The sequence below is a fragment of the Dryobates pubescens genome, chromosome 1 (assembly GCF_014839835.1).
Source record: "Dryobates pubescens isolate bDryPub1 chromosome 1, bDryPub1.pri, whole genome shotgun sequence".
NCBI classification, from domain to species: domain Eukaryota; kingdom Metazoa; phylum Chordata; class Aves; order Piciformes; family Picidae; genus Dryobates; species Dryobates pubescens.
Window position 1 is genome coordinate 59,931,510 of NC_071612.1, and position 26,160 is coordinate 59,957,669.

General features: G+C 51.3%; 1 protein-coding gene across 1 annotated transcript; it reads left to right on the forward strand.

Moving 5' to 3' along the window:
* Positions 1-19,805: 19,805 nt before the first annotated feature.
* Positions 19,806-26,043, forward strand: LOC104304817 (T-cell surface glycoprotein CD1b3-like). Its single transcript, XM_054176672.1, has 11 exons — positions 19,806-19,812; positions 19,963-20,220; positions 20,380-20,667; positions 20,781-20,999; positions 21,152-21,248; positions 22,260-22,342; positions 23,521-23,781; positions 24,946-25,227; positions 25,335-25,619; positions 25,777-25,873; positions 25,998-26,043. The coding sequence occupies exons 1-11, from the start codon at positions 19,806-19,808 to the stop codon at positions 26,041-26,043; spliced, it is 1,923 nt and encodes a 640-aa protein (XP_054032647.1).
* Positions 26,044-26,160: the final 117 nt, after the last annotated feature.

Sequence of the window (26,160 nt, forward strand, 5' to 3'; positions counted from 1 at the left end):
TTAGGTTCGGAACAGCTTGGGGGGGGTTAGGGCTTTGCTAGGGATGTCTGCTTCTGTTAGTTAGCTGCTTCTGGATAGGGCTTTGGTTTAGGGATGCTGCTAAGGATATGCTTGGGACTTCTTCTGTTAGCTGCTTCATCTGTTAAGGGCTTCTGGGACACTCTAAGACTCTGTAATGTTGGGATTCAACAGTGCTGCAATAAAGGACTTTTGGGAGGACTTCTGAGCTTCTGTGCCCTCTGCATTTCGGGGATCTCATTGCTATATAGCAGTGGGTTTGTGCCTTCATTCGTCACCCAATGGCACCTTGTTATAAGGGGTCTGCAACTGCATTCAGCTGCCCCAGGCTGGGGGAGCAATACAAACCCTTGAATCTCAGACTCTGCTCCTCAGCAGGTCTTTACTGCAGGCAAGACAAGCTCTGGGCTATGCAGAACGGATGGCATGCAGGAGCTGAGACCACACCTTGCGAGATGGCACACTGAAAGCCAGCAGATATTTCCACACTGAGAATCTTCTGCTGAAGAAGACCCTGATAGACTTTACTTGTACTGTGGAAAGCATCTTCTGCTGTTTTGCAGCTCTCCTTTTTTTTCCCCCAGCACTCTCTGTAAATGAGAAAATCATTTGCTTTGTGATTCATTTCTGTCTGAGAATCTCTGCACATGTCACCATGTGGGGGGGGGGGGAAAGGGAAAAGGCTCTGAGTGCCAAGCTGTGAAGCATCCTGCACTGCCAATGTGCTTTTGTTATTTGGTTACTTAAGCTGCAGTCTGTGTCTTGAACCCAGAAATCTAATCTTTGCAAGTCACAGAGGGCTTTATAATCTAGCCCTAAGACAGCCATAAGTATCAGTTTCTTGCTGTTAGTGAAGGAAGCAGTGATTTTGTTACAGTCTCCAGAGAAAGTCAACAGGAGCACTTGACACTGCTTCTAGCTCTGGAGTGGAGGAGTCTTAAAGAAGTGAGATCTGAGCCAGCTTAATTGGCTTCAGTCCTTTACAAATCTGGCTTAAAGTGGGTGAACTCCTCAGTCAACACAGTATTTTGGGAGGCTGTGCATTTTATTCTGAAAACATAAGTCTTCAGTGGTGACATTTCCATTCTTTTGGAATGCAGCAGGAAAATAGATCTGAGAATTCAACCTCCTCCATGGCCAGAGACCAGCAACAGGGCACACAAAGTGCCTGCACCAACTGCTTCTGTGCTGCTGCCAATGAATCACGGTGCTCACCCTGAGAAGCACCTCCCAGGGTGGCTTGTCCTCCAGCAGCTTTGGTTGTTCAGACTGATAACAACAGCAGCAGTGCACACATTTGGTAGGAATGCTCTTCTTGTGCGTGCACACAACCATGAACAAGGCTCAGTGTTGGGTCCTGCACTTGAGTCACAACAACCCCATGAGTGCTCCAGGCTTGGGGTGCTGTCTTTAACTGGGGAAACTGGTCAACAGCAGCTGAAGATGAGCCAGTGTGTGCACAGGTGGCCAAGAAGACCAGCACCATCCTGCTCTGGATCAGCAACAGTGTGACCAGCAGGACCAGGGCAGTGATTGTCCTTCTGTACTCAGCACTGGTGAGGCCACACTGTAAGTACTGAGTCCAGTTTTGGACCCTCACTCCAAGAAGGACATTGAGGGGCTGGAGCAGGTCCAGAGAAGGGCAATGAAGCTGGTGAAGGGTCTGGAGAACAGGTCTGGTGAGGAGCAACTGAGGGAACTGGGGTTGGTTATTCTGGAGAAGAGGAGGCTGAAGGGAGACCTTCTTGCTCTGCACAACACCCTAAAAGGGGTTTGGAGCAAGGTGGATGTTGGTCTCTGCTCCCAAATAACAAGCAATAGGGTGAGAGGAAATAGCCTCAAGCTGCACCAGGGGAGGCTTAAGCACACATTGGCTTTTTATTACTTGTATTGAAAAAAGGGTTAACAGCAGCTTCTCATGAGTTGAAATCAAAACAAAGCATCAGAAGTTGGTAAGCAAAAGAAGAAAGTCCTTAGGTCACCCAAAGTTCATGAAACCCCACACAGTTGGGTTCTGTGGTGGGTGACAAGCAGACCTGAACATCTCTCCCAAAGCCTGCAGGAGAAGCCTTGGCATCCTCAAAATCAATACACATCAACATCCTGACATGATCAGAGGACAGAGTGCCTCTTTCAAGGACTGCTGTCACAGATCTTTTGAGCCTTGCAGAAGCTGCCCTTCCTCACGAGGAGAACAGGCAGCAGGTTAGGCAAACACAGGCATTTTCCTATTAAGAGGCATTTGTTCTCGCTTACTATGAAGATAAGATAAACAGCTAGTTCAAGATTCGTCTGAATTTTCACAGTGTTCTAAGACATCACTCGTTAGAACCCAAGGATAGCACTAAAAATAGCCAGACATGCAGCTGACACATCTCCCTGATTCCACATGGGAACCTTCTGTGCTAGCTTAGCAGCCGTGACTAACACACCGCTTTCGGTGCGTGCTCTCCCATCAACACCCTCACCTACAGGAACTGCTTTTTTCATCAATAAGATACAGAGTTCAGATGAGCAGCTCTTTCTTTCCCCCTCCCCTGAAAACAAATACGTTTTTTTCATAAACAAGATGCAGGATTAAGATGAGTAGCCTTTTCTTTGCCCCCTCCCCTGCAAACAAATAACTGTTAGGTCATTCAGGAATTTGGTGAACAAAGAAAGCAGCCAAGTCAACCTTGAAAAACCTGGGCAGTAATTCACTCTCTAGACTTGCACACAGGTTGCTCTGATATCAGGACAAGTTTCAGATAATGTCATAGGAGATGTATTTCTTTTCCAGTGATACTTTTCTCCCCACTGTACATCATCCACAGCCTTGCCCAGGATCATTCTAAACGTGGGGAGCAATATTCCCTGTAAGCCAGCAGTAGTAACTCACTAATTTAGTCTGCAATTAACTAATTTAACCTGCAATGTATATTCAACTCTTCCTTTTTTAATTCAAGGGTTGATTTAGACTGGATATAAGGAAGAAACTTTTCATGCTGAGGGTGGTGGGACCCTGTCCAGAGAGGTGGCAGATAATTCATTCCTGGAACCATTCTAGGTCAGGTTGCCTGGGGCTCTGAGCAACCTGCTGTAGTTGCAGATGTCCCTGCTGACTGCAGAAAGGTTGATGTAGATGAGCTCTAAAGGTCTCTTCCCATCCAAACCATTCTCTCAGTCTATGATTAATTTCAGGTCATTGTTGCTAAACCATCTAATTGCTTATTTCAGTTAAATTCACAGGGTCATAGAGGCTGGAAGGGACTGCTGGAGATTATCTAGTCCAAGCCCCCTGCCAGAACAGGTTCATCTAGAGCAGGTTGCACAGGACTGTGTCCAGGTGGCCTTTGAATGACTCCAGAGACAGAGACTTCCCCACCACTCTGGGCAGCCTGTTCCACTGCTCCATCACCCTCAATGTAAGTAAGTTCCATGCTTAGCTGGAACTTCCTATATTCAAGTTTGAGGGAGAGGGAGAGGGAGAGGGAGAGGGAGAGGGAGAGGGAGAGGGAGAGGGAGAGGGAGAGGGAGAGGGAGAGGGAGAGGGAGAGGGAGAGGGAGAGGGAGAGGGAGAGGGAGAGGGAGAGGGAGAGGGAGAGGGAGAGGGAGAGGGAGAGGGAGAGGGAGAGGGAGAGGACCTGTTCCCATTCTCCTGTCAAAATCCCATCTATCCAAACCATTTGATACCTTTTCCTTCACAAAACACTAATGACATTTTGTGAGACATTCTGATTGTAAATCTTTTTACCAGCTACCTTAACACTCCCATCTAGAGCATCTCAATTCTTAAAATTCATATTCCTGGGCAATTGTGACTTCTAATGTAAAGAAAAGGTTCCTCCATTACTATTACTATTGCTATTGCATTGGCTGTGTCACTAACACTGAAGAAGAAAGATTTTCCAGATTGTGCTATTCATGCCTTGCTTTAGTCTTTCACACTTCTGCAGGAGTTTACTTTTGTGCCCTTGTCATAAATACATCAAGGCAATTAAACACCAATGACCTATTTTGTTTTCAAATAAAGACTCAAAATGCAAAGGATATTTTACACAAAGCATAGGCATAAAAAAATGGGAAAGTGATAATGGAGCATCTCAAAAGGCTAACAAGGTCAGAGGCAAGAACATATCACAAAATACCTTTTGGCAACAATCAATCTTACACATATATAAACCTCAAACTATTTTATTAGCCACACTGGGAGGCTCAGTGGTCTATATCACAGAATCCCGGTGTGGTGGGGGTTGGTAGGGACCTCTGCAGATCACCCAGTCTAACCCCTCTGCTAAAGCAGGGGCACCCACAGCAGCTTGCCCAGGATCACAATGTTCAGGTGGGTTTGGAATCTCTCCAGAGAAAGAGACTCCACAATCCCTCCAGCCAGCCTGCTCCAGGGCTCCAGCACCCTCACACCACAGGATTTTCTCTTTCTGTTCAAATGGAACCTCCTGGGTTCCAGTTCATGCCTGTTGCCCCTTGTCCTGTCACTGGACACCGCTGAAATCCTCTTGTTCCCCACCCTTTAGCTGAGCATTGATCAGATCTTCTCTGGCACTGCTCTTCTCCAGGCTCAACAGCCCCAGGGCTCTCAGCCTTTCCTCCTCACATTGATGCTCCAGGCCCCTCAGTATCTTTGCAGCTTCTACTGGACTCTCTCCAGTACTTTCCTGTCTCTCTCAAACTGGGGAGCCTAGAACTGGACCAAATACTCCAGATGTGTCCTCCCTAGGGCAGAGTAGAGAGGAAGGAGAACCTCCCTTGACCTGCTGGCCCCACTCTTCAGGAGACCATTGGCTTTCTTGGCCACAAAAACACATTGGTGGCTCATGGGGAACTTGTTCACCAGCACTCCCAGATCCTTCCCTGCAGGGCTGCTTTCTAGCAGGATAAGCAGATGGAGGTGCAGGGGATTATTCCTCTCCAGAACATCCAGAAACTGCTGCATCAGCACCAAGATGTGCAAAGGACAAATTCCAGTAATCCCTAGAAACATCCTTCTGTAAGAAAAAGAACAGTAGTCTGATTCCACTTCTGCAACCATTAGCAAACACCAACAGGGGTGACTGCTCTGCCACTGAAGTGTCACCTACACACACAGTTATCTGCTGGACTGAACAATGAGGAAGCCAAGCACAGATACCAGGATAGTGGAACAAAAAAGGTAGTGGATCACCTAGGGGCAGGCCAAGGAGGGGCTGTGTGTCTGCACAGCACTTGATCTCCATGCACTTAAATTCACCCAGCTTTAAAAGAGTAAGAACTCCATCCGGTGGAGTGCTCTCAAAGAAGAGTTTCACATCATAGAGTCATAGAATCATAGAATGGTTTGGGTTGGAAGGGACCTTAAAGATCATCTAGATTCTAATCCCCTTCCATGGTCAGAGACAGCTCCCACTAGCCCAGGTTGCTCAAGACCTCATCCAGCCTGGCCTTGAACACCTCTGGGGAGGGAGCATTCATGACCTCCCTGAGCAACCTGGGGAAAAGGAGACAGAGAGATCTTTTTCCCCTCTACAACTCCTTGGAAGGAGGTTGGAGCCAGATAGGGGTTAGTCTCTTCTCTCCAAGGAAGAAGTGATAGGACAAGATGAAATGGCCTCAAGTTGTGCCATGGAAGGAGGTTTAGGTTGGATATTGGGTTGAGTATTGGACCAGGCTGCCCAGGGCAGTGGTGGAGTGTCCATCCCTGGAGGGGTTTAAAGCCATGCTGATGTGGTGCTGAGGGACATGGTTTAGTGGTGACCTGGCAGTGCTGTGCTAATGGTTAGACTCAAAGATCTGAAAGGTTTCCAACCTAAACAATTCTGAGTCCACAAACTCTGATGCATTCAGAGTTCAGACTGATGCATTCAGTCTAGCTACTGAATGGCATTGCACTGTTTTGTTCCCCAAAGAACTGTATTGGTGACTATCTGCCAGTGCAGCTTTGAGCCATTGCCACTCATTAAGCTGGACAGATTGGAGAGCTTCCTACCTCCAGTCCTGTCCACCTCTTACCAGTTACTCAACAAGGATTCTGTGGGAGCCAAAGGGAACACATTCATCAATGGCATACACCAAATATATACAAACTATTTATGAAGAACTAATTAAGTTCATTCCTGATCATGCCTTTTAGAAGTCAAATTAGTTTGGAGTTCTGAACTTTTAAGCAAAAGGAAACACAGGAATTAAGATTCAGTTGTTTCTTTTTGCTGTTTATCCAGTTATGAGTGCACTGAAGTTGAAGATGCTCCACAAACCTCTTCAAAGGTTTTGTAGCTACAAGAAAGACCAAAAGAAAAAAACCTCCATAGAAAAAGATCTAGCTTAAAACTGTGCTCTGCAAAGTAGTTCAAATCCTCTGAGGTTCTTCTGGGCAAAGGAGACAAAGCCTTGTGGGATTAAACACAGAATAAGAAAGCAACTAAAACCACTCCTCAGGTGAGCTGATTTCAGACAGGTCTACACAGGCACTTTGAGGAGCAGCATTTATGGTGAAAGAAAAGAGATATGAACCCTACAAGACATGAAAATGCCCTTTTAAATATCTTCCATTTCCACTGTAAGTATCAGAATGTGAAATGCAGATAAGCACAGTCAGCTACCAAGCATTAAACAGAATCAAAGCCTCAGTTTTCATAAGCATGATGCATTATTGCCAGGCCATTTTGAACTGCAGTCAGTATTAGAGCCTCCAATTTTCACAGAATATGAAATCCATTGATTTCATCTCCCACCATAACATTTGCAAATAAATCATCTGAAATGATGGAGGAAAAGCTGGAGTTCCACTGACAACAATCTGATACCAGTGAGGTATGTATATTATAAATACCAGCGAGGAACTACAATGACAATTCCCCCTCTACTCTGCATTAGTTAGACCACACCTGCAATACTGTGTCCAGTTTGGGGCTCCCCAGTTCAAGAGAGACAGAGACCTGCTGGAGAGAGACCACTGGAGAGACATGAGGGTGATTAGGGGGCTTGAGCACCTCCCCAGCGAAGAGAGACTGAGAGCCCTGGAGCTGTATAGTCTGGAGAAGAGAAGGCTGAGAGGGGATCTGATCAATGTCTATCAATATCTGAGGGGTGGGTGGCAAGGGGAGGGGGCCAAGCTCTTCTCAGTGGTGCACAGTAATAAGAAAAGGAACAAGAGGTACAAGCGTGAAGATAGAAGGTTTCAGCTCAACATGAGGAGAAAATTCTTCACAGTGAGGGTGACAGAGCCCTGGAGCAGGCTGCCCAGGGAGGTTGTGGAGTCTCCTTCTCTGGAGACATTCAAAATCCACCTGGATCCATTCCTGTACAGAATCCTAAGTGATCCTGATTTTGGCAGGGGAACTGGACCAAATGATCTCTGGAGGTCCCTTCCAACCTCTGATGTTCTGTGATTCTGTGATTCCATCTGTGCAAGGAGGTTGTTTGCAACACCACAGAGCCTTCAGTAGAACCTAGTGTCTGAAGGGGGCCTACAAGAAAGCAGAAGAGGGATTATTTGCAAAGACATGTAGCCCTAAGACAAGGGACAATGGTTTAAAACTGGAGCAGGGTAGATTCAGGTTGGACTAACGTTAGGAAGAAGTTCTTTACTATGAGTGTGGTGAAAGTTGCCCAAGGCGGTGGTGGAGGCCCCATCCCTGGAGCCATTCAAGGTCAGGCTTGATGGAGCTCTGAGCAGCCTGCTCTAGTTGAGGACGACCCTGAGCACTGCAGGGGGTTAGACAAGTTGTGCTTTAGAGGTCCTTTCCAACCCAGTACATTCTATGATTCTATAAAGTAAGACTTTTTGAGGGACAAAACCCTCCTCCTGATTGGGATCAATCTTTATGACAAATGAAATAAGTTGTCTGAAGCTGACACTTTGAAGGCATGGCTGCTAATCTGTGTTTTCTGGGTGGACAGCTTCACTCATCTGCATCCCATTTTGCAGCCTCATCACCTTGCTCCCCTCCTTCTCTCCCTCCAGGACCCACGTGAGGGGCAGTCAAGGTGCAAATGTCTTGTTTAGCTGCAGAATGGTGGAAAGGAGTGTAGGAGATAAACTTATTTGTGCTTTCACACAGCCCACACAAGCATTAGCTTAAAATATCACTGTAATGTATTTTTCAGTGTCACTTGCTGTTCTGCTTAATGATCCTCTCCAGTGTTTGCTCTGTGTGTGCACAGAATTTCAATGCCACTGTAGGAACAGATGATGATGAGAAGACCCACTTTGGTGGCCACAATTATTAGGTGAATAAATAATGTGCTGTATTACAGCTACAAGTCCCTTGCTCATGAAGAAATTAGTATATTAGTAATAATTCAGGCACTTAAATACACTTCAGTTGAAGCTGTTGCACTAGAAAGTTCCTCCAACACACAAATTGTCACTGGCTTCCATAAACAACTGTGTGATGAAATGTGGCTAAGCTGGAGTTTGCTGGAGTTCAACTGAAATACACAGAAAGGCCAAAGAGCCACTCCAGAATACATGATGGGCATTCAGAGCTTCACCTCACCTGGAGTACTGTGTCTGGTTCTAGAGTCCTCAGCAAAGGAAGGACATGGACCTGCTGGAGGGCTGGAGCACCTCTGCTCTGAAGGCAGGCTGAGAGAGTAGGGGCTGTCCAGCCTGGAGAAGAGAAGGCTCTGGGGAGAATTCCAATAGTCTGTTGGAATATTGGCCTTCCAATATCAGAAGGGGACCTACAGGAAGGCTGGAGAGGAACTGTTTAGAAGGGCTTGTGGTGAGAGGATGAGGGACAATGGCTTAAAACTGGAGCAGGGGAGATTTAGGTTGGACATTAGGAGGAAGTTCTTCACAAGGAAGGTAGCAAAATACTGGACTAGGTGGCCCAGAGATGTGGTGGAGGCCCCATCCCTGGAAACATTCAAGATGGAACTTGATGGGTTCCCTATCGAGTTAAAGATGTTCACTGCATGGGGGTTGGATGAACAAGATGACCTTTGAGGGTCCCTTCCAACCTGATGCATGGTATAATTCTGTGATCAGCCTAACATATTTGACATGGCCTGTCACCATCTACATGTATCTTGAGGGGAAACAAGTCCTTAGTAAATGCTGTGGTTAATCACACAATATACTCTTTCAATCAGAAACAATCACACAATGGAATTAAAAATAAGGACAGGGAGGGAACAGCCTATTACAGACAGCACCCTTGGCAGCATTATTACCATTGAAGTTACTTGTTTCTGAAGTCACCTTCAGGTGAAGGAAGCACCCTGAGGGGCTGGAGCATGTCCAGAGAAGGACAATGAGGTTGGTGAAGGGCCCGGAGCACGTGGGCTATGAGGAGCATCTGAGGGAGCTGGGGGTGTTCAGTCTGGAGAAGATGAGGCTGAGGAGAGACCTCATTGCTCTCTGCAAGTCCCTGAAGGGAGGCTGGAGCAAAGAGGGGGCAGCCCCTTCTCCTTGGTGACAAGTGACAAAACCAGAAGAAATGGTTCCAAGCTGCACCAGGGGAGGTTCAGGATGGATATTAGGAAATATTTCTTGACAGGGAGGGTTTTCAAACAGTAGAATGTTCTGCCCAGGGCAGTGCTGGAGTTACCATCCCTGGGAGTGTTCAAGTGGTATGTGGACCTGGTGCTTAGGGACATGGTTTGGTGTTGACCTTTCAGTGCTGGATTGAGGGTTGGGATGGATGATCTTTGAGGTCTCTTCCAACTGGATGTATTCTCTGTCTGTGGGGCCTGGAGAAGAGCAGCCTGAGATGGGATCTCCTAAATTCTCAGCAAGAGCTAAAGGGTGGGGGCAAGAGAATGGGGTCAGACTCTTTTCATTGATGCCCAGTGACAGGACAAGGGGCAATGGGCACAAAGTGGAACCAAGGAGGTTCCACCTGAATATAAGAAACTGGGGTTTATTTTGCTATGAGGACACTGGTGCTCCAGAGCAGGCTGCCCAGAGAGGTAGAGAATTCGCCTTCCCCAGAGAGATTCCAAACCCACCTGGACATTGTGACCCTGGGCAACCTGCTGTGGGTGATCCTGCTTTATCAGGGGGTTTGGACTAGATGATCTCCAGAGGTCCCTTCCAACCCCATCCCTTCAGTGATTCTCTTCTGAAAGGCAGAAAATATAAAGTGCATCTCCCCTAAAAGCTTTCAGGTGGGAAACTAGTCTAAAGCTTTCAACAAGAAGAATGACACAAAGCTGTTGATTTCTGCAGGGCAGTGGCTCCCAGCTCCCATGGGGTTTCAGCTGGCTGTGTGGGGTGCTTGGTCTCATACAGAGGTCAGTTCCCCAGAGCTCAGAAGTTGCTGAGGACAAAATAGCTGCTTGGCATAGGTTGAAACAGCCCTGCAGCAAGCAGCCCTGCAGCACACTGCCTGCAGAAGACATCATGATTTTTGTCTCACAACATATCACCCCATCCCCCAGAGCCATCGGTGCTGCTGTGGAAAAATACGTCCCCTTGCACACAGCCTGTCTGTCACACAGAGCCCTCCCTGACTAGAGCAAGTAAGCAGACAGATCCAAGGCAAGAAAAAAATCCCCACGTTTCAGTATTCAACTAGCTGCTTCTAGCCTCATTTTTATTTCTCTTGACTGTTACTGTTTCCTGCTTCAGCTCCACTTGTTGGCTGATGGTAACTGTTGCCTGGTGATAATCTCTCAGCGAGAGCGCGGCGCGCCTTTGGCTGCTGATGGATGAACTGGTTTCAGCAACAGGTCTGGAAGAGATTTCTCTGTCTTTGCTGGGAAATGATCCTTCAAATACTGATGGGTCACAAAGAGGTGCATGAGAACATCTGCAGAACTAAATCCTGGTTAGATGATCTGAAGGACTGAGGAGTTATTGGGCAGGGTGTGCCTTCAGGCAATATTTCATGCTGCAGTGCAAAGTGGAAGAGTTTTTCCAAAGATTTGGGCTTGCTTTTATTTAGTTAGTTATTTGTTTAGTTATTTTACTGCTTACAAAGTGATTTCTCAGACCTTTTAGGTTTTCTATTTCTTTGAAGCTTTGAATTTCTTTTTAGCTTTTAAAGCTAAAGCTCTTCGGGTTTTAACGTTACTGAGCACACAGGTTGGCCAGACTGTAGAGATCCTTCTAGATCTCTGGAGATCTTTCTGTGCTCCCAGCAGGTTTTTCTGTCTCACAAGCCACCTTTTACTGAATATAAGACATGGAAGCTTTGCTAACAAAACATAACAAATAGCACACGGTCCCTAAATACTTCCAAGTGGTTTCACACCTCAACCGCTGCGAAACTCAGCTAAAAGGTTTGTGTGCTGCATCACCCCTCCTCCTTTGGTTTATTAAAAATCAGAATCCACAGGAGACTCTGCAGGAGGGAATTCAGATCTCATACAGAAAGAGAGGGCACTGGAGTTGTTTACTTGTTGGACACAAACGGGCGGTTCAACTGCCACCTCTGACAGGCACACGCCGTGGAAAAGTGGGGCAGGTTCCCCACCACCAAACAAACTGAAGGACACAAAGTTGCTGGTTTGGTTGGAGGGACACCCACGGAGGCAAGAACAGAGGAAGCAACAAATGAGCTGATTCTTGCGAAGCAGCACCACCAGGAGTGAGGTACTGACCACCAGCCAAATAGCAACATGCCTACCCCTGTGGAGAAGCAGCATGGGTCTGCACAGGGGGGCACACAGAAGCTCAGCCCAGCCCCACACCGCCACATCAACTCAGTAGTGTCTAGAGCATGAGTCTTGTGGGGAGCCCCTGAGGGAACTGGGGTTGTTCAGCCTGGAGAAAAGGAGGCTGAAAGGGAGACCTTCTTACTCTCTACAACTGCCTGAAAGGAGGCTGGAGTGAGATGGGTGTTGGTATCTTCTCTGAAGTTACAAACAGCAGGACAAGAAGAAACAGCTTCAAGTTGCACCACAGGTTTAAGTTGGACTTTAGCAACGATTTCTTCACCCAAAGGGTTGCCAAGCCTTGGAACAGACTGCCCATGGTGAAGTCCCCATCCCTGGAAGGGTTTAAAAGCTGTGTAGATGTGGTGCTGAGGGACATGGTTTAGAGGTGACCTGGCAGTGCTGGGTTAATGGTTGGATTTGGTTATCTTAAAGGTCTCTTCCAACATAAAATATTCTATGGTTCTACTCAAATTTCCATGTTAAATTAGTTGAAATTGTTATACTTAGCTGAAGATGTTGGTGTCAAGGTCACTCTGTGAAGATTTAACACTGAAAATTTCTGTAGTATGATGCTTAGCATATGCAGTGAGCTCCAGATACCGCTTGAAACTCAAGACCCTGAGCAAGGAGAATGTAGTGGTAAGGTAGAAACAAAACCTACACTGACAGAGAAGTGTTTGAGTTACATGAAGGCTGTTCAGAATACACATTTCATTAGTGGGAAAAAACTGCAATAAAGGCTCAAGGTCAGGCTCCTGCCATCCTTGCTCATGACAAGGATGCTCTCTGTCCTAGTGACACCACACCTGGAATACTGTGTCAAATTCCAACAGAGAGCTACAAGGATGATTAGGGGACTTGAGCATCTCCCCTATGAAGAGAGGCTGAGAGCCCTGGAGGCTGTTTAGTCTGGAGAAGAGAAGGCTGAGAGGGAATCTGATCAATGTCTATCAGTATCTCAGGGGTGGGTGTCAAATGGAGGTGGCCAAGCTCCTTTCAGTGGCGTGTAGTAGTAAGACAAGGAACAATGGATACAAACTGAAACATAGAAGGTTTCACCTCAACAGGAGGAGAAACTTCTTTACAGTGAGGGTGACAAAGCCCTGGAGCAGGCTGCCCAGAGAGGTTGTAGAGTCTTCTTCTTTCAAAACCCACCTGGATTCATTCCTGTGCAACCTGCCCTGGGTGATCCTGCTTTGGCGGGGAGGTTGGAGTTGAGGATATCTGGAGGTCCCTTCCAACCTCTAATGTTCTATGATTCTGTAACAGTTGTGCTGTGGTAAGGGTTAGAACTTGCCTGACTGAAAAAGGAGGAAGAAAAGCAAACCATGACAGTACAAGGTACAGAATGTTCACCCTTCCTATGCAACTGCAGTGGATGGGATCAATCACAGCCAACATTCTAAGAGACAACATGTTATGAGAACCCAAGCTCTTGCATCCTTTGAAGCAGCACCATTACCAGAAGAGGAAATCTTATCATCTCTCTTGCTTTTACCAGCACAAACACTTGTGGTACAGCACATCACTGACACCTGGTTAAAACTAGACTGGATAGCAAGCTGGTTTTAACCCCCATCAGTTCCCCAGTCTGTGCTGATCTGCAGAACCCAAAACCTGAAGCCCAGCTGGTTTTAACCCCCATCAGTTCCCCAGTCTGTGCTGATCTGCAGCCACTCAAACACCTACACTGACACAAACCTGCTCCCTCCAACAGCAGCGCTGGCTGAGGGTGTAAATGGAGCTGCAGACCGTCTGGTGTTTGCAGATCTCCTTACCCAAGTTAGCAAAGCAAAAATCAGCCTGAAAAACAGATGAGAGGCCAACTTCAAAATCATGATGAGATGTAAGATAACTTGACATGGACATTCAGATAAGCTCTTTACAGGCTCTCCAAATTTTGTCCCAGATCTCAAGCTGTTAGTCTCTAAACCAGCCAAGCCATGCTGCTGGAAACAAACCCAGTAACAGACACAGGAGACAAACTATGGATTTAGCCTCAAACATGTAAAAGCCAGTTCAGGAAGTGCAGCAAAGCACATAGCTGCAGGAGAGCTGGAAAACAAGGGGGTTGAGTTCTGTGCAGAAAAGCTAACTTGCAGGCCCCAAGAACAAGGTTCAGAGCTGGTCAGATAGAGATGGATGATTCTGCAACGCCTCAGCAAGCTTGGTCCCCAGATTGACACACAAATATTCAAGCAAAAATCACAGAATAGGTTGAGTTGGAAGGGACCTTAAAGATCAGCTACTGCCAAGCCCCCTGCCATGGGCAGGTGCAGCTCCCACTAGCCCAGGTTGCTCAAGGCCTTATCCAACCTGGCTCTGAACACCTCTGGGGGGAGAGCATCCATTACCTCCCTGGGCAACCTGTTCCAGTGTCTCACCCACCTCACTGTAAAGAATGTCTTTCTACTCTCCAGTCTCAGTCTCCCCTCTTCCAGCTGAAAGCCATTGCCCCTCATCCTAGCATTCCAAGCCCCTGTAAGAATTCCCTCTCCAGCTCTCCTGTAGCCCCCTTCAGTTACCTTAAGTCTGCTTTAAGGTCTCCCTGGAGACTTCTCTTTTCTAGGTTGAACAGCCCCATCTCTCTCAGCCTGTCCCCACTGGGGAGGTTCTCCAGCTCCAGGTATCTTATTCCTCTTCAGAATTTGCTTCATTACATTGGTTTTAACAGGGTGAATTCCTTTGCATTGATCACCAGTCTGGTTGTTTTCAAGCAAGCTTTCCCTGCTTTACTTGTGGATTACAATAAGTGCCTCTTAAGTCCTAGGTTTAAGAATTGTACTGGGCATAACTCACAAGGTTTTGGTTGCAGTGGGAGGAGGAGAGCTACCAGGATGACCTCTGAGGAAGGAGATCACCCTGGGCTGCTGGTGGCTGGATCCAGTCAGCTCACTCCTTTGGAAGAGGAGGAGTTTGTGGTACTTCTGTGACATATTTAGGAAAGGGAAGGAACAGCAAAGTCTCCTCTAGAGCTGCTCTACTATGGAGACAGACTGAGAGAGTTGTTCAGTCTGGAGAAGAGAAGGCTCCACGGAGACCTTCTTGTGGCCTTCCAGCATCTGAAGGGGGCTACAAGAAAGCTGGGGAGGGACTTTTTAAGGTGTCAGGGAGTGACAGGACTGAGGGGAATGGAGCAAAACTAGAAATGGGTAGATTGAGATTGGATGTTAGGAAGAAGTTCTTCCCCATCAGGGTGGTGAGAGACTGGCACAGGTTGCCCAGGGAGGTGGTGGAAGCCTCATCCCTGGGGACTTTTGCAGCCAGGCTGGCTGTGGCTGTGAGCAACCTGCTGTAGTGTGAGGTGTCCCTGCCCATGGAAGGGGGGGTTGGAACTGGATGATCCTTGAGGTCCTTTCCAGTCCTGACAATTCTATGAGAATTCTATTCTATGAATATGAAAAATATTCTGAGAATTCTATTCTATTCTATGAATTCTATTGAGGCCTGTGGATGTAGTCTACCTGGACCTCAGCAAGGCCTTTGACACCGTTCCCCATAGCAAACTCCTGGCCAAGCTGTCAGCCCATGGCTTGGATGGGAGCACACTGAGATGGGTTAGGAACTGGCTGGAGGGCCGAGCCCAGAGAGTGGTAGTGAATGGTGCCACATCCAGCTGGCAGCCAGTCACCAGTGGTGTGCCCCAGGGATCAGTACTGGGCCCCTTGCTCTTTAACATCTTTATTGATGATCTGGACGAGGGCATCGAGTCCATCATCAGTAAATTTGCTGACGACACCAAGCTGGGGGCAGGAGTTGATCTGCTGGAGGGTAGAGAGGCTCTGCAGAGGGACCTCGACAGGCTGGGCAGATGGGCAGAGTCCAACGGCATGAGATTTAACACATCCAAGTGCCGGGTTCTGCACATTGGCCACAGCAACCCCATGCAGAGCTACAGGCTGGGGTCAGAGTGGCTGGAGAGCAGTCAGGCTGAGAGGGACCTGGGGGTGCTGGTCGACGGTAGACTGAACATGAGCCTGCAGTGTGCCCAGGCAGCTAAGAGGGCCAATGGCATCCTGGCCTGCATCAGGAACAGTGTGGCCAGCAGGAGCAGGGAGGTCATTGTGCCCCTGTACACTGCAGTGGTTAGGCCGCACCTCGAGTACTGTGTCCAGTTCTGGGCCCCTCAGTTTAGGAAGGAGGTTGACTTGCTGGAACGAGTCCAGAGAAGAGCAACAAAGTTGGTGAGGGGTTTGGAACATAAGCCCTACGAGGAGAGGCTGAGGAAGCTGGGGTTGCTTAGCCTGGAGAAGAGGAGACTGAGGGGTGACCTTATTACTCTCTACAACTACCTGAAGGGAGGTTGTAGACAGACGGATGTTGGTCTCTTCTCCCAGGCAAGCAGTACCAGAACAAGAGGACACAGTCTCAGGCTGCGCCAGGGGAGATACAGGCTGGATGTTAGAAAAAAGTTCTATACAGAAAGAGTGATTGCCCATTGGAATGGGCTGCCTGGGGAGGTGGTGGAGTCACCATCACTGGAGGTTGTTAGGAGAAGACTTGACGGGGTACTTGGTGCTGTGGGTTAGTTGCTTGGGCGGAGTTGGATTGGTTGATGGGTTGGACGCGATGATCTTGAAGGTCTCTTCCAACCTGGTTTATTCTATGTATTCTATGTATTCTATGTATGTATTCTATGATTCTAAAACAGCTGCCTCATGGACCTGGAGTGGCTGGGCCTGCTAGAAGACATTGAGCTTGGTTCTTTTGATTAATGCACAAGGACCACTCACTTCTACCAGCCCTGGGTGCTCCCAGCCCTGCCCTGCAGTGACTGAGACACCCTTGAGAACATAATCAAGGGCTGTTTGCAGCAGTTCAAACACCTGGTCAATGGAGGTGCTGAGGGAGGTGGTGGATGCCTCATTCCTGGAAGTGTTTAAGACCAGGCTGGATGAGGCTTTGAACAACTTGGTCTAGTGGGAGGTGTCCCTGCTCACAGCAAGGGGGTTGGAACTGGCTGATCTTTAAGGTCCTTTCCAACCCTGACAAGTCTGTGATTCTGTGCCTGACAGCACCTGGCCACAAAGTGCTGCCACTGGAAGTCTGATCTGATCTGTGGGAGCTGCAGGTGTGAGTCACACGGCATGGGAAGAGCCATGTTTTAGCTGAGGACACTGCCTTCCCTCACCATTTGCATGGCCCTGGGGAGGTTTTGCCCAGCTGCAATGCTGGAGCACCACTGAATTGTTAGTGCTAGTTAAAGGGGGGGAGGGAAGGGAGGGGGACATAGCAAGGAGAGGGAAAAAAAGTAGCAGGGTGATTTTTACATATAGAAACCTGTTCTTAGGTGTTTCATGGAAAGAGACAGCTGTGTGCATGGGGGTGAAGTGCCCACAACCCTCCCAGTTAAGAAGAAGGAAGTCAATCTCCCATGGGAAACAGTGGAGTCCAGACAGGCATAGGAGGAATTTAGTTTGAGCTCCCAATGAGCCACGTGCTTGAACACAAAACTTCAGAGGTTTGGGGTTCCCAGGACAACTTCCTGGTTTCACAGGAGAAGACTCTGGCAGCTGTGTGTGAGCCAGCTAGCAGCTGAGTCAAGAGAAAACCCAGCTGGGCTGTGGCCACATCCACCACAACTCCACTGGGACAGCTGCTTCCATGGCCAAACTCTGTGCACTCCTGCTGTGGGCAGGACTGGGTTTCCCTGACAGAGTCATCTGCTGGCACCACAGGGTTCAGAAATCCCATTACAGGAGCATGACAAAATCATACAATCACTTTGGCTGGAAGTGCCTTTTAAGATCATTGAGTCCAACTATTAACCCAGCATTGCCAGGTCACCCCTAAACCATGTCCCTCAGCACCACATCTACACAGCTTTTAAATCCCTCCAGGGATGGGGTCTCCACCACTGCTGTGGGCAGCCTGGTCCAGGGGTTCACAATCCTTCTGGGGAAGAAATTTTAGCTAATGTCCAACCAAAACCCACTCTGGTGCAACGTGAGGCCATTTCCTCCTGTCCTGTTGCTTGTTCCTTAGGAGAAGAGACAATCTGTACCTAGCTCTAACCCCCTTTCAGGGAGTTGTAGAGAATGAAAATGTCTCCTCTCAGCCTCCTTATCTCCAGGCTCAGCAATCCCAGTTCTCTCAGTCAGTCAGATTTGTGCTCTACACCCTTCACCAGCTTCATTGCCCTTCTCTGGACATGCTCCAGCACCTCAATGCCTTTCTTGTAGTGAGGAACTCAAACCTGAACCCAGTTACTGAGGTGCAGCCTCACCAGTGCCCCCAGTACAGGGGGATGATCACTTCCCTGGTCCTGCTGCCACACTACTCCTAATACAAGCTTTGTGGTGAGCTTTGTGGTGGCATGGCCAGAAATCCTCTGGGTGACACCAAGGTGAGCTGCTGAGGAAGTTGGTGACATTTCTGACATGGAGCAAGGACACCTGGTCCCAGCTGTGCTTGGAGGGCTCCCATGGCACACTGCCAGATTGCAGAGGGGGTGCCCTGGCCCTGGTTGTGTCTGGAGGCTATGGAGTTGTACAGCCCCCTCAGCTCTGGTTTCAATTCTGCCTTTGCCCCCAATACCAGCACCCCCAGGAAATGGGAAGAGGAAGTGCAGGGGGAGAGGAAGCACCAGGGAGCACTCAGGGAGGGGCAGTGGGTAGGGGACAGCATGGGAGGGAGGCTGCCTCTAGTCACCAAATCATCCCTCCAGCACTGCTGACAATGCGGACAGAGCAGGGGCTTGGCATCCACCAGTTCTGTTCCCATGCCCAGGAGCCACTGGGGTAGGGGTCAGGGCTTACCACCAGAGATGGGAGAGAAAGACAAGGCAGGATCAGGCTGCAGCCCAGCCCCAGGCCCTCTCCTGAAGGCATTCACAGGGAGCTGGAGCTCCTCAGCACTGGGAGGTGCAGGGAAGCAGAGAGGCAGCTGCCTGGCCCATGGCATGGATGGAGCTTCATGGAAATGGAGAGGCTTCTCATCAACCATAGGCCCCTGGAATGGCCCTTGGGGTGAGGGGACTATGGTCCCATCCCAGCCTGGGGATCCTGCACAGCCAAGAGCCACTTCTCCCAAGTTCCAATGTCTGTCAGTGGGAAGCAATCCCTTCCAGACCCTGCAGCCTGTCTCTGCCCTTGGGGATCATCACACTGCAGCAGCTCCATGCTTCCTCTGCTCCAAAAGGAGCTCCTGGAGGAGCTGCTTTCTCCACCCTTGTCCTCACCCATCTCTGACCCTGCAGCTGTGGGACAGACTGAAACTGCTCATCACCTCCTCCCTGGAGAGCCTCTTCCCTGGGACCAGGTGACAGGGGGAATATTACTGACTCCCCTCACTCTTGCTCCTCAGAGCCATCCAAGGCTACAGCTTTTGCTTGCATGCCTGGCCCAGCTCTGGTCCTGCTTGTTTACCACATCATCATCTTCAGCTCACTGTCCATCAGCACAACTTGGCTGCAGGATGACCAGGAGGTGACAAAGGGGTGTGGGGCCAGCACACAGCCCAGAGCCATGGGGAGCCCAGGCAGGTGGCCAGGCTGTGGGAACAGGATTTGCCTCTCCTGTGAGAAGGACAATCATGCTGAGCACAACCTGCCTGCTGAAGTAGCAGCACGGAGAAAGTGGAGACGTCTGTAGGGGCAGATGTGCAGGGCATGAGTGTTAGCTGGGGACATTCCTGCCAGGGACAGTGCATGCAGCTCATGGCCAGGTGGCAGCTCCACCTGTAATGGGGGTAGAAAAGAGAGGTCAGGTCACCCCCACTGCCCTGACTGTCAGAGTGTTGCTGTAGCTCTGAGGAACCCATCATGCAGGCAGTGCTACCCAAATTCCACCAGCGCTCACACCCACACTCGTGAAGGCCCAGAGCAGCCTACTCAAGCAGCAACCTCAGGGACCTCCCCAAAACCTCAGTACCAGCCCCACTGGCTGCCAGAGCCACTAGTGCCAGTGGAGATGCCCAGCAGAGGCACCATAAGCAGAAGCTTCTGGCCACATCTCTCACAGGCACACCTGGGGCTGTGGCACCATGCAGCCCCCTCACCTCTGCCTCTACCTTCTCCTCTATCTCCTGCCCCTCTCTGGAACATGGGCAGACCTGGAGGCTAAGTGGGAGTTCTGGCTCATCCAAACCTGCTCCCATGCCCCTGTGGGACCACAGGGTAAGGGGCATTTTGTTCTTCAGTCCCTTTGGGCATCACTCTTCCTTGACCCCTGGCTCCACACCTCCACCTCAACAGGGATGCAACCATGCCAGGTGAGAGTAGGGAGTGGGAGCTGGGACTGCCAAGAATGCAGGGACCTTATGGAGGGCCCAAGGGTCCCTGAAACCCTGTCTCTCAGCCCTTGCACTGTCCCCAGCCCTCTCTCCCCACTCCCATCTTCAGTTAACTCCTGTCTCATGCAGGAACCTTGCCTATCTGGCTGCTCCAGACCTCCACCTTTCAAAACAGCTCCTTTGTGGATATGGAGTGGCTGGGCCTGCTGGAAGACAATGAGCTTGGTTCTGTGGATAGGCACACATGGACCATCCACTTCTGCCAGCCCTGGGTGTACCAAGCCCTGCCCTGCAGAGACTGGCACAGCATTGATAATATGATCAAGGCCTATTTGCAGCAGTTCAACCATGTGTTCCATGAAGGTGCCATGCAGAAGGAGGTGCCCTGTGAGCACCTGGTCTTCCCTGGTCTTCCCTCTCTGAACAGCATCTGGGAAGTAAGGGAGAACCTGGCAGTGCTGATGCTGCACAGGAGATGCTGACCATGTCTGCAGGAAGGAAGTCCCTGTCCCCTCTGCAACCTCCCTCTGTTTTCTGCCCCTTCAGACCCTTTTGTGATCCAATGCATGGCAGGCTGCAAGATCTACCCCAACAGGACCTCCCAAGCCTTCATCTCTGTAGGCTACAATGGCCTGGATTTCTTCAGCTTTGACAATGACGCAGACAATGGCACCTGGCTCCTCTGCCAGGACAGCAGCCTGTTACAGTATGTCCTGGCCGCTCTCCAGAGCTGCACTGTCTTCAGGAGGGAGGTGGCAGGCCTCTTCAAGAATACCTGTGTTGATGGCATAGAGGTGCTACTGAGCAAAAGAAAGGCAGCTCTGGAGGGACAAGGTGAGACCACCCCAACCCTGGCATGGCCACCCCAAAGCCCCATACGCACTGGGGCCAAACAGTTCCCTGCCTCACCAGGGCTCCCCCCACCCCTTGTGTCTCCCCCTCCACAGTCTTTGCCCGCACACCCAGCCCGGGCCAGCTCCTGCTGGTCTGCCGTGTCACCGGCTTCTACCCACGGCCCGTCAGCGTGGCCTGGCTGCGGGACGGCCAGGAGGTGCCACCGGGCCCGGCGCTCAACACCAGCAGCGTCCTGCCCAACGCCGCCTCCCCTACCAGCCGCGCAGCTGCCCGGCCGTGCCCCCCGGGATGGGCACAGCTATGCCTGCCGAGTCAGGCGCAGCAGCCTGGGCACCCGCAGCCTCCTCATCCCCTGGGGTAGGTGCCGCCCGTGGGGACAGGCAGGGGGCTCCGGGGCTGCCCTGCCCCCTGGGGTGGAGCAAAGCCAGGGAAGCTCAGGGCAGCCTCTGCTTGCGCTGCTCAGGGAGCTCGGAGGCGGTGCTGATCGCAGGGCTCGGGGCCGGGCTGCCGGCGTCCGTGGCGGTGGCTGCCATCGTGGTCCTTCGGGTGTGGAGACGCAGGTGAGGTCCCTTCTGCCCCTTGGAGCTTCAGTGGGAGAGGAGGAGTGGAGATGCCCCAGAGGACTGCTGCAGAACTCCTACTCCCTCCCTGCCAGCTGCTGTCTGCACCCTAACAGGGTCTCTTCCACGGAGCACCCGTGGGCTGTCCCTCTCTCATTTCAGAAGCCCCAGCAGGCGGAGGGATCAGAGTCCAGGAATTCCATCCTGAGCAAAGAAACCTAGCCCAGAGGGGAGCCACCAGCCCCCGTTTCTTTCCCTCCCAGGGACAAAACCTCAGTCTTTGTCCACATCAACAATGGGGGATGGCACCCACCACTCCTGTTCCCACCGCCAGGAGGTACCTAGGGTGAGGCACATGGTTCCCACCAAAGATGGGTGAGTACCATACTGCAGCCCAGCCCCAGGCCCTCTCCTGGAAGCATTTATGGAAATGTTGGAGCTCCCAAGGAGTGTTCCTGCACTCACAGGATGGGTGGGAATTGCTTGTCACCTCCTTGTCCCCAGGATTAGGCAGGAGGAAGCTGAGCTGGAGGTGCCAGGGAATCCAAAGCATCCCTTCTGCCTGTGCAGGGGCTGAGAGGACAGCATCCACCTTTCTCCAGTCAGGGCTGAAACCCCACAGCCATCGTCACCTCCAGCAGAACTGCTGCACCCCACAAGAGCAGGGCTAGTGACAGGGTACCATCAGTGGGGAGGGGGAGTCAGGGGGATCCAGCTCAGGTCCTTGAACACCCATTTTCTCCTAGTGCCATTTCCTGGGGTCCCTTCCCCTACCTTCTCCATCTGTCCAGGCTCTCCCCAGCCTGTGGCAGCACTTCATGCTCAAGATCTTATTTTGGCTTTCCTCCCTCCCACACATCCCCAGCCCCCAGCTTGGGACCTCCAGGCCCCTCCCCAACACATCTGCTCTGGTGCCATTGGTGGAGAGCCAGCACCGTGACTGCTGGGCTGGGTCAGAGTGTGGAACCAGATGGGTTCTTCCTCCTCTCACTGTCACTGCTGCTGCTTCAGCCTTGCTGCATGCACCATGCAGCCCCCTCACCTCTTCCTCTTCCTCTCTCTCCTCCTCCCAGGGATGTGGGCAGACCCAGAGGGTAAGTGGGAGCCCTGGCTCACCCCAACTTCTCTCTACTCCTGTCACAGGACCCCACAGGCTTCTTAGGGGAGGCACATCCAGGCCACCCTGGATGATCCTCAGAATCCAGAGACAATCCTCTGCACCAAAGAGCCACCCTACATCACATGTCACCCGGTGGTGCCCTGTCCCTGCCCTCCCTATCTGTCCTGGCTTCAGTCTGGGGCTTCATGACCCACTGCCTCCAACACAGGGGCTCAGACACCCAAGTAGAAGAGGCATCAGAGGTCTTCAGGCAGGTATGGGATGTTCAGGTTCTTCCAGAGGTACCTTCCTCCTGAAGGGAGCCCATGGATGCTGGGGGCATCTTAAATCATGTGGTGCTGTGGGCCTTCTCCAGCAGCATCTTGTGTTTGTTGGGTAACTGCACCTGTGAGATGGTGTTTGGAGCACTGCTGTCACAGAGTGCTTCACCACATCCCCCTGAGACCTCATGTTTCTGAGGTGGGGGAAGGGCATCGGCAGTCATGGGAACATGAGACTGATCTTTGGGCTGGGCTACTCTCCTGTCCCTGTAAGGATTTGGTCTCCTTAAGCTTCTGATGTCCACTAGCCCCCAAATCTGGATGAACTGCCCTTTTCTCTCCTTCATCCTCCATGTTGTCTCTGCCACGTGCAGGCCTCTAGCAGACACGGGTCCTAGCATGAGTGCTACATCTGGGGGAAGCATCACCCCGGACGGGCACTGAGCTGCTCCCCCACCATCCACCTCACACAGCCAGACACCAGGCACTGGGCAGGAGGGAGGCAGGGAGGGGACAAAGTGCCTAAAATCCTGTATGGAAGAGGAACATCTGGTTAAAAATGAAATGGAGAAGGAAAAAGAGCAGCAGAGATGGAGGAAGTTCAGAAAGGAAGACAACCCTGAGTGGGCTGAGGAGCATAGAATCATAGAATGGTTTAGGTTGGAAGGGACATTTAGAGGTTATCCAGCCCAACCCCCTTGCAGTGAGCAGGGACATCTTCAGCTAGAGCAGGCTGCCCAGAGCTGTGCCCCACCTGACCTGGAATATTCCCCAGGGATGGGGCATCTATTCCTCCGTGGGCAACCTCAGCCAGTGTCTCACCACCCCCAGCACAGAAAATCTCCTCTTGCCTGCAGCCCTTTCCCATCTCCATCCTCCTACTTTTTCGCAGCAGAGACGAAGGTTTTTCAGGTGCTCAAGACCAGCCTCTTCATCAACAGCAGCTCTGCAGAGGTGTCTGGGGTGGCTCTGCTGAGGGACATACCCATCTATACAATGGACCACGTCAACTGGACCCTGTACATGCAGCGGCCCTGGGCCTGGCAGGCCGCGGCGGAGGGCGACGCCGTGAAGATTGCTGCCGCCTACAAAACAGCTCTGCGCAACATGATCCGGTACACGCACGAAACGGCCCGGGACCTCCACATGGACTGTGAGTATGGGGGCACCCCCAGCCACAGCCCCGGGCCCTGACCTGCCTCACGGCGGCGCCCTGCTCCACAGTGGCCTACATCAGCAATAGAGTGGCCAGCAGGAGCAGGGAAGTCATTGTGCCCCTGCACTCAGCACTGCTTAGGCCACACCTTGAGTACTGTGTCCAGTTCTGGGCCCCTCAATTAAAGAAGGACACTGAGACACTTGAATGTGTCCAGAGAAGGGCAATGAGGCTGGGGAGAGGCCTTGAGCACAGCCCTGTGAGGAGAGGCTGAGGGAGCTGGGGTTGCTTAGCCTGGAGAAGAAGAGGCTCAGGGGGGACCTCATTGCTCTCTACAACTACCTGAAAGGAGGTTGTAGACAGCGGGGGGTTGGTCTCTTCTCCCAGGCAACCAGTACCAGAACAAGAGGACACAGTCTCAAGTTGTGCCAGGGGAAGTTTAGGCTTGAGGTGAGGAGAAAGTTCCTCCAGAAAAAGTAATTTGCCATTGGAATGTGCTGCCCAGGGAGGTGGTGGATTCCCCGTCCCTGGAGGTGTTCAAAAAAGGATTGGATGTGGCACTTGGAGCCATGGTTTAGTTGTCAGGAGGTGCTAGTATTAGGCAATAGGTTGGACTTGATGATCTCTGAGGTCTTTTCCAACCTGGTCGATTCTATGATTCTATGACATCTGTGGGGGCTGCCAGGGTGCAACAGCTCCTGAAATGGTAAGATGGGCAATGCTGCAGCTGCCAGGGCACAGGGCAGGCAGGGGCAGGAAACACTCCACAGATACCTCAGGGCTTCTGTCATTTGGTAGGGGGCTGCCCCTCTGCACACTGGGAAGTTGCCATCAATTTACCATGGCTGCAGGACCTGTGCAGCACAGATCAAGCAAGGAGGAAGCTGGGAGCAAGTATTTGGGAGGACAGCATTCTGTCTGAGCAACTACCCTGTGCTAATTGGCCCCACCTCCACTCAGGCCTTCCAAGGGGACTGAGGGCTTGCAGGGTACCTTAGGGCTTTCCAAAGCACTGCTCCATGTCCTGCTGCCCATTGTGCTCCACTGCCCATTGTACCCCAGTGCTCATTGCAACCACATATGTGGCTCCAGCCGCATTCTGCCTCATGCCACTCGTCCCACAAACTCACGGGAGCTCTCCATGGGATCTGCACTTGGCAGACCCATTTGTGATCCAGATCCATGCAGGCTGTGCAGTATACCCCAACGAGACAGCCTGGGGCTTTATGGATGTCGGAGCGGATGGCAGAGACTTAGTAGCTTTCAAGACAGAAAGAACACGCTGGGAGGCCCAGCAGCTATCCCCACTAGCACAGTATCTCAGCAAGTCCCTCAACAAAAACAAGTCCGTCATGGGGCTCCTGGAGCATCTCCTCACCATCTTCTGCAAGAGCCATGTCCTCACCCTGTACAGGTATGGGAAAGCTGATCTGGAGAGACAAGGTGAGACCACCCTGACCAGCAACATGACCACCCCAAAGCCCTTCACACACAGGGGCTAAATGGTGTCCCACCAGGGCTCCCCCCAGCCTTTGTGTCTCCCCCTCCAGAGCCACCTGTGGCCACAGTCTTTGCCCGCACACCCAGCCCGGGCCAGCTCCTGCTGGTCTGCCGTGTCACCGGCTTCTACCCACAGCCCATCAGCGTGGCCTGGCTGCGGGACGGCCAGGAGGTGCCACCGGGCCCGGCGCTCAACACCAGCAGCGTCCTGCCCAACGCCGACCTCACCTACCAGCTGCGCAGCTGCCTGGCCGTGCCCCCCCGGGATGGGCACAGCTATGCCTGCCGAGTCAGGCACAGCAGCCTGGGCACCCGCAGCCTCCTCATCCCCTGGGGTAGGTGCCGCCCGTGGGGACAAGCAGGGGATGCAGGCTGCAGGTAGTAGCCACTGGCCCTGTGAGGGGGAGGTCCTGCCTGTTGTTGCCACGCTCACACTCACACTCACACTCACACTCACACTCACACCACTGTCATCTTCTCTCCCTGTTCCAGAGAACCACAGCCCAGTTCCAACTGTGGGCATCGCTGCTGCAGTGCTGCTCCTTGTGGCCATAGCCTCTGCCGGGGGCATCTGGTGGTGGAAGAGCAGGTGAGGTCTCTTTCCTACCGTCTGCTCTCAGGTTGATGGGCAGATGGGTTGGGCCAGAGGTTGCAGCAGCAGCTCTGCAGGGATGAAATTCCTGAGCATGGTTCGCAGTGGCCTCTCCTTGCAGGAAAAGCAATGGGACCAGAGGGGACAACCAAGAATTCATCATTTGAGACCTGGCTGCCCACACAGCCATGAGTTCCCTCTTCCTGCCAGCTCTTCCTGCTCATCTGATGTCCTGTCCCTGACCCATCAGCACTACCAGGGGGTTCCTGTGGAATACCACCACA

What these genes read in the sequence shown, in the direction of transcription:
- LOC104304817 (XM_054176672.1), top strand. An exon ending in GGCACAGCTATGCCTGCCGA is followed by an intron (nt 21,000 to 21,151) that starts GTCAGGCGCAGC and finishes TGCGCTGCTCAG; the next exon opens with GGAGCTCGGAGGCGGTGCTG. An exon ending in CCGGGACCTCCACATGGACT is followed by an intron (nt 23,782 to 24,945) that starts GTGAGTATGGGG and finishes TGCACTTGGCAG; the next exon opens with ACCCATTTGTGATCCAGATC.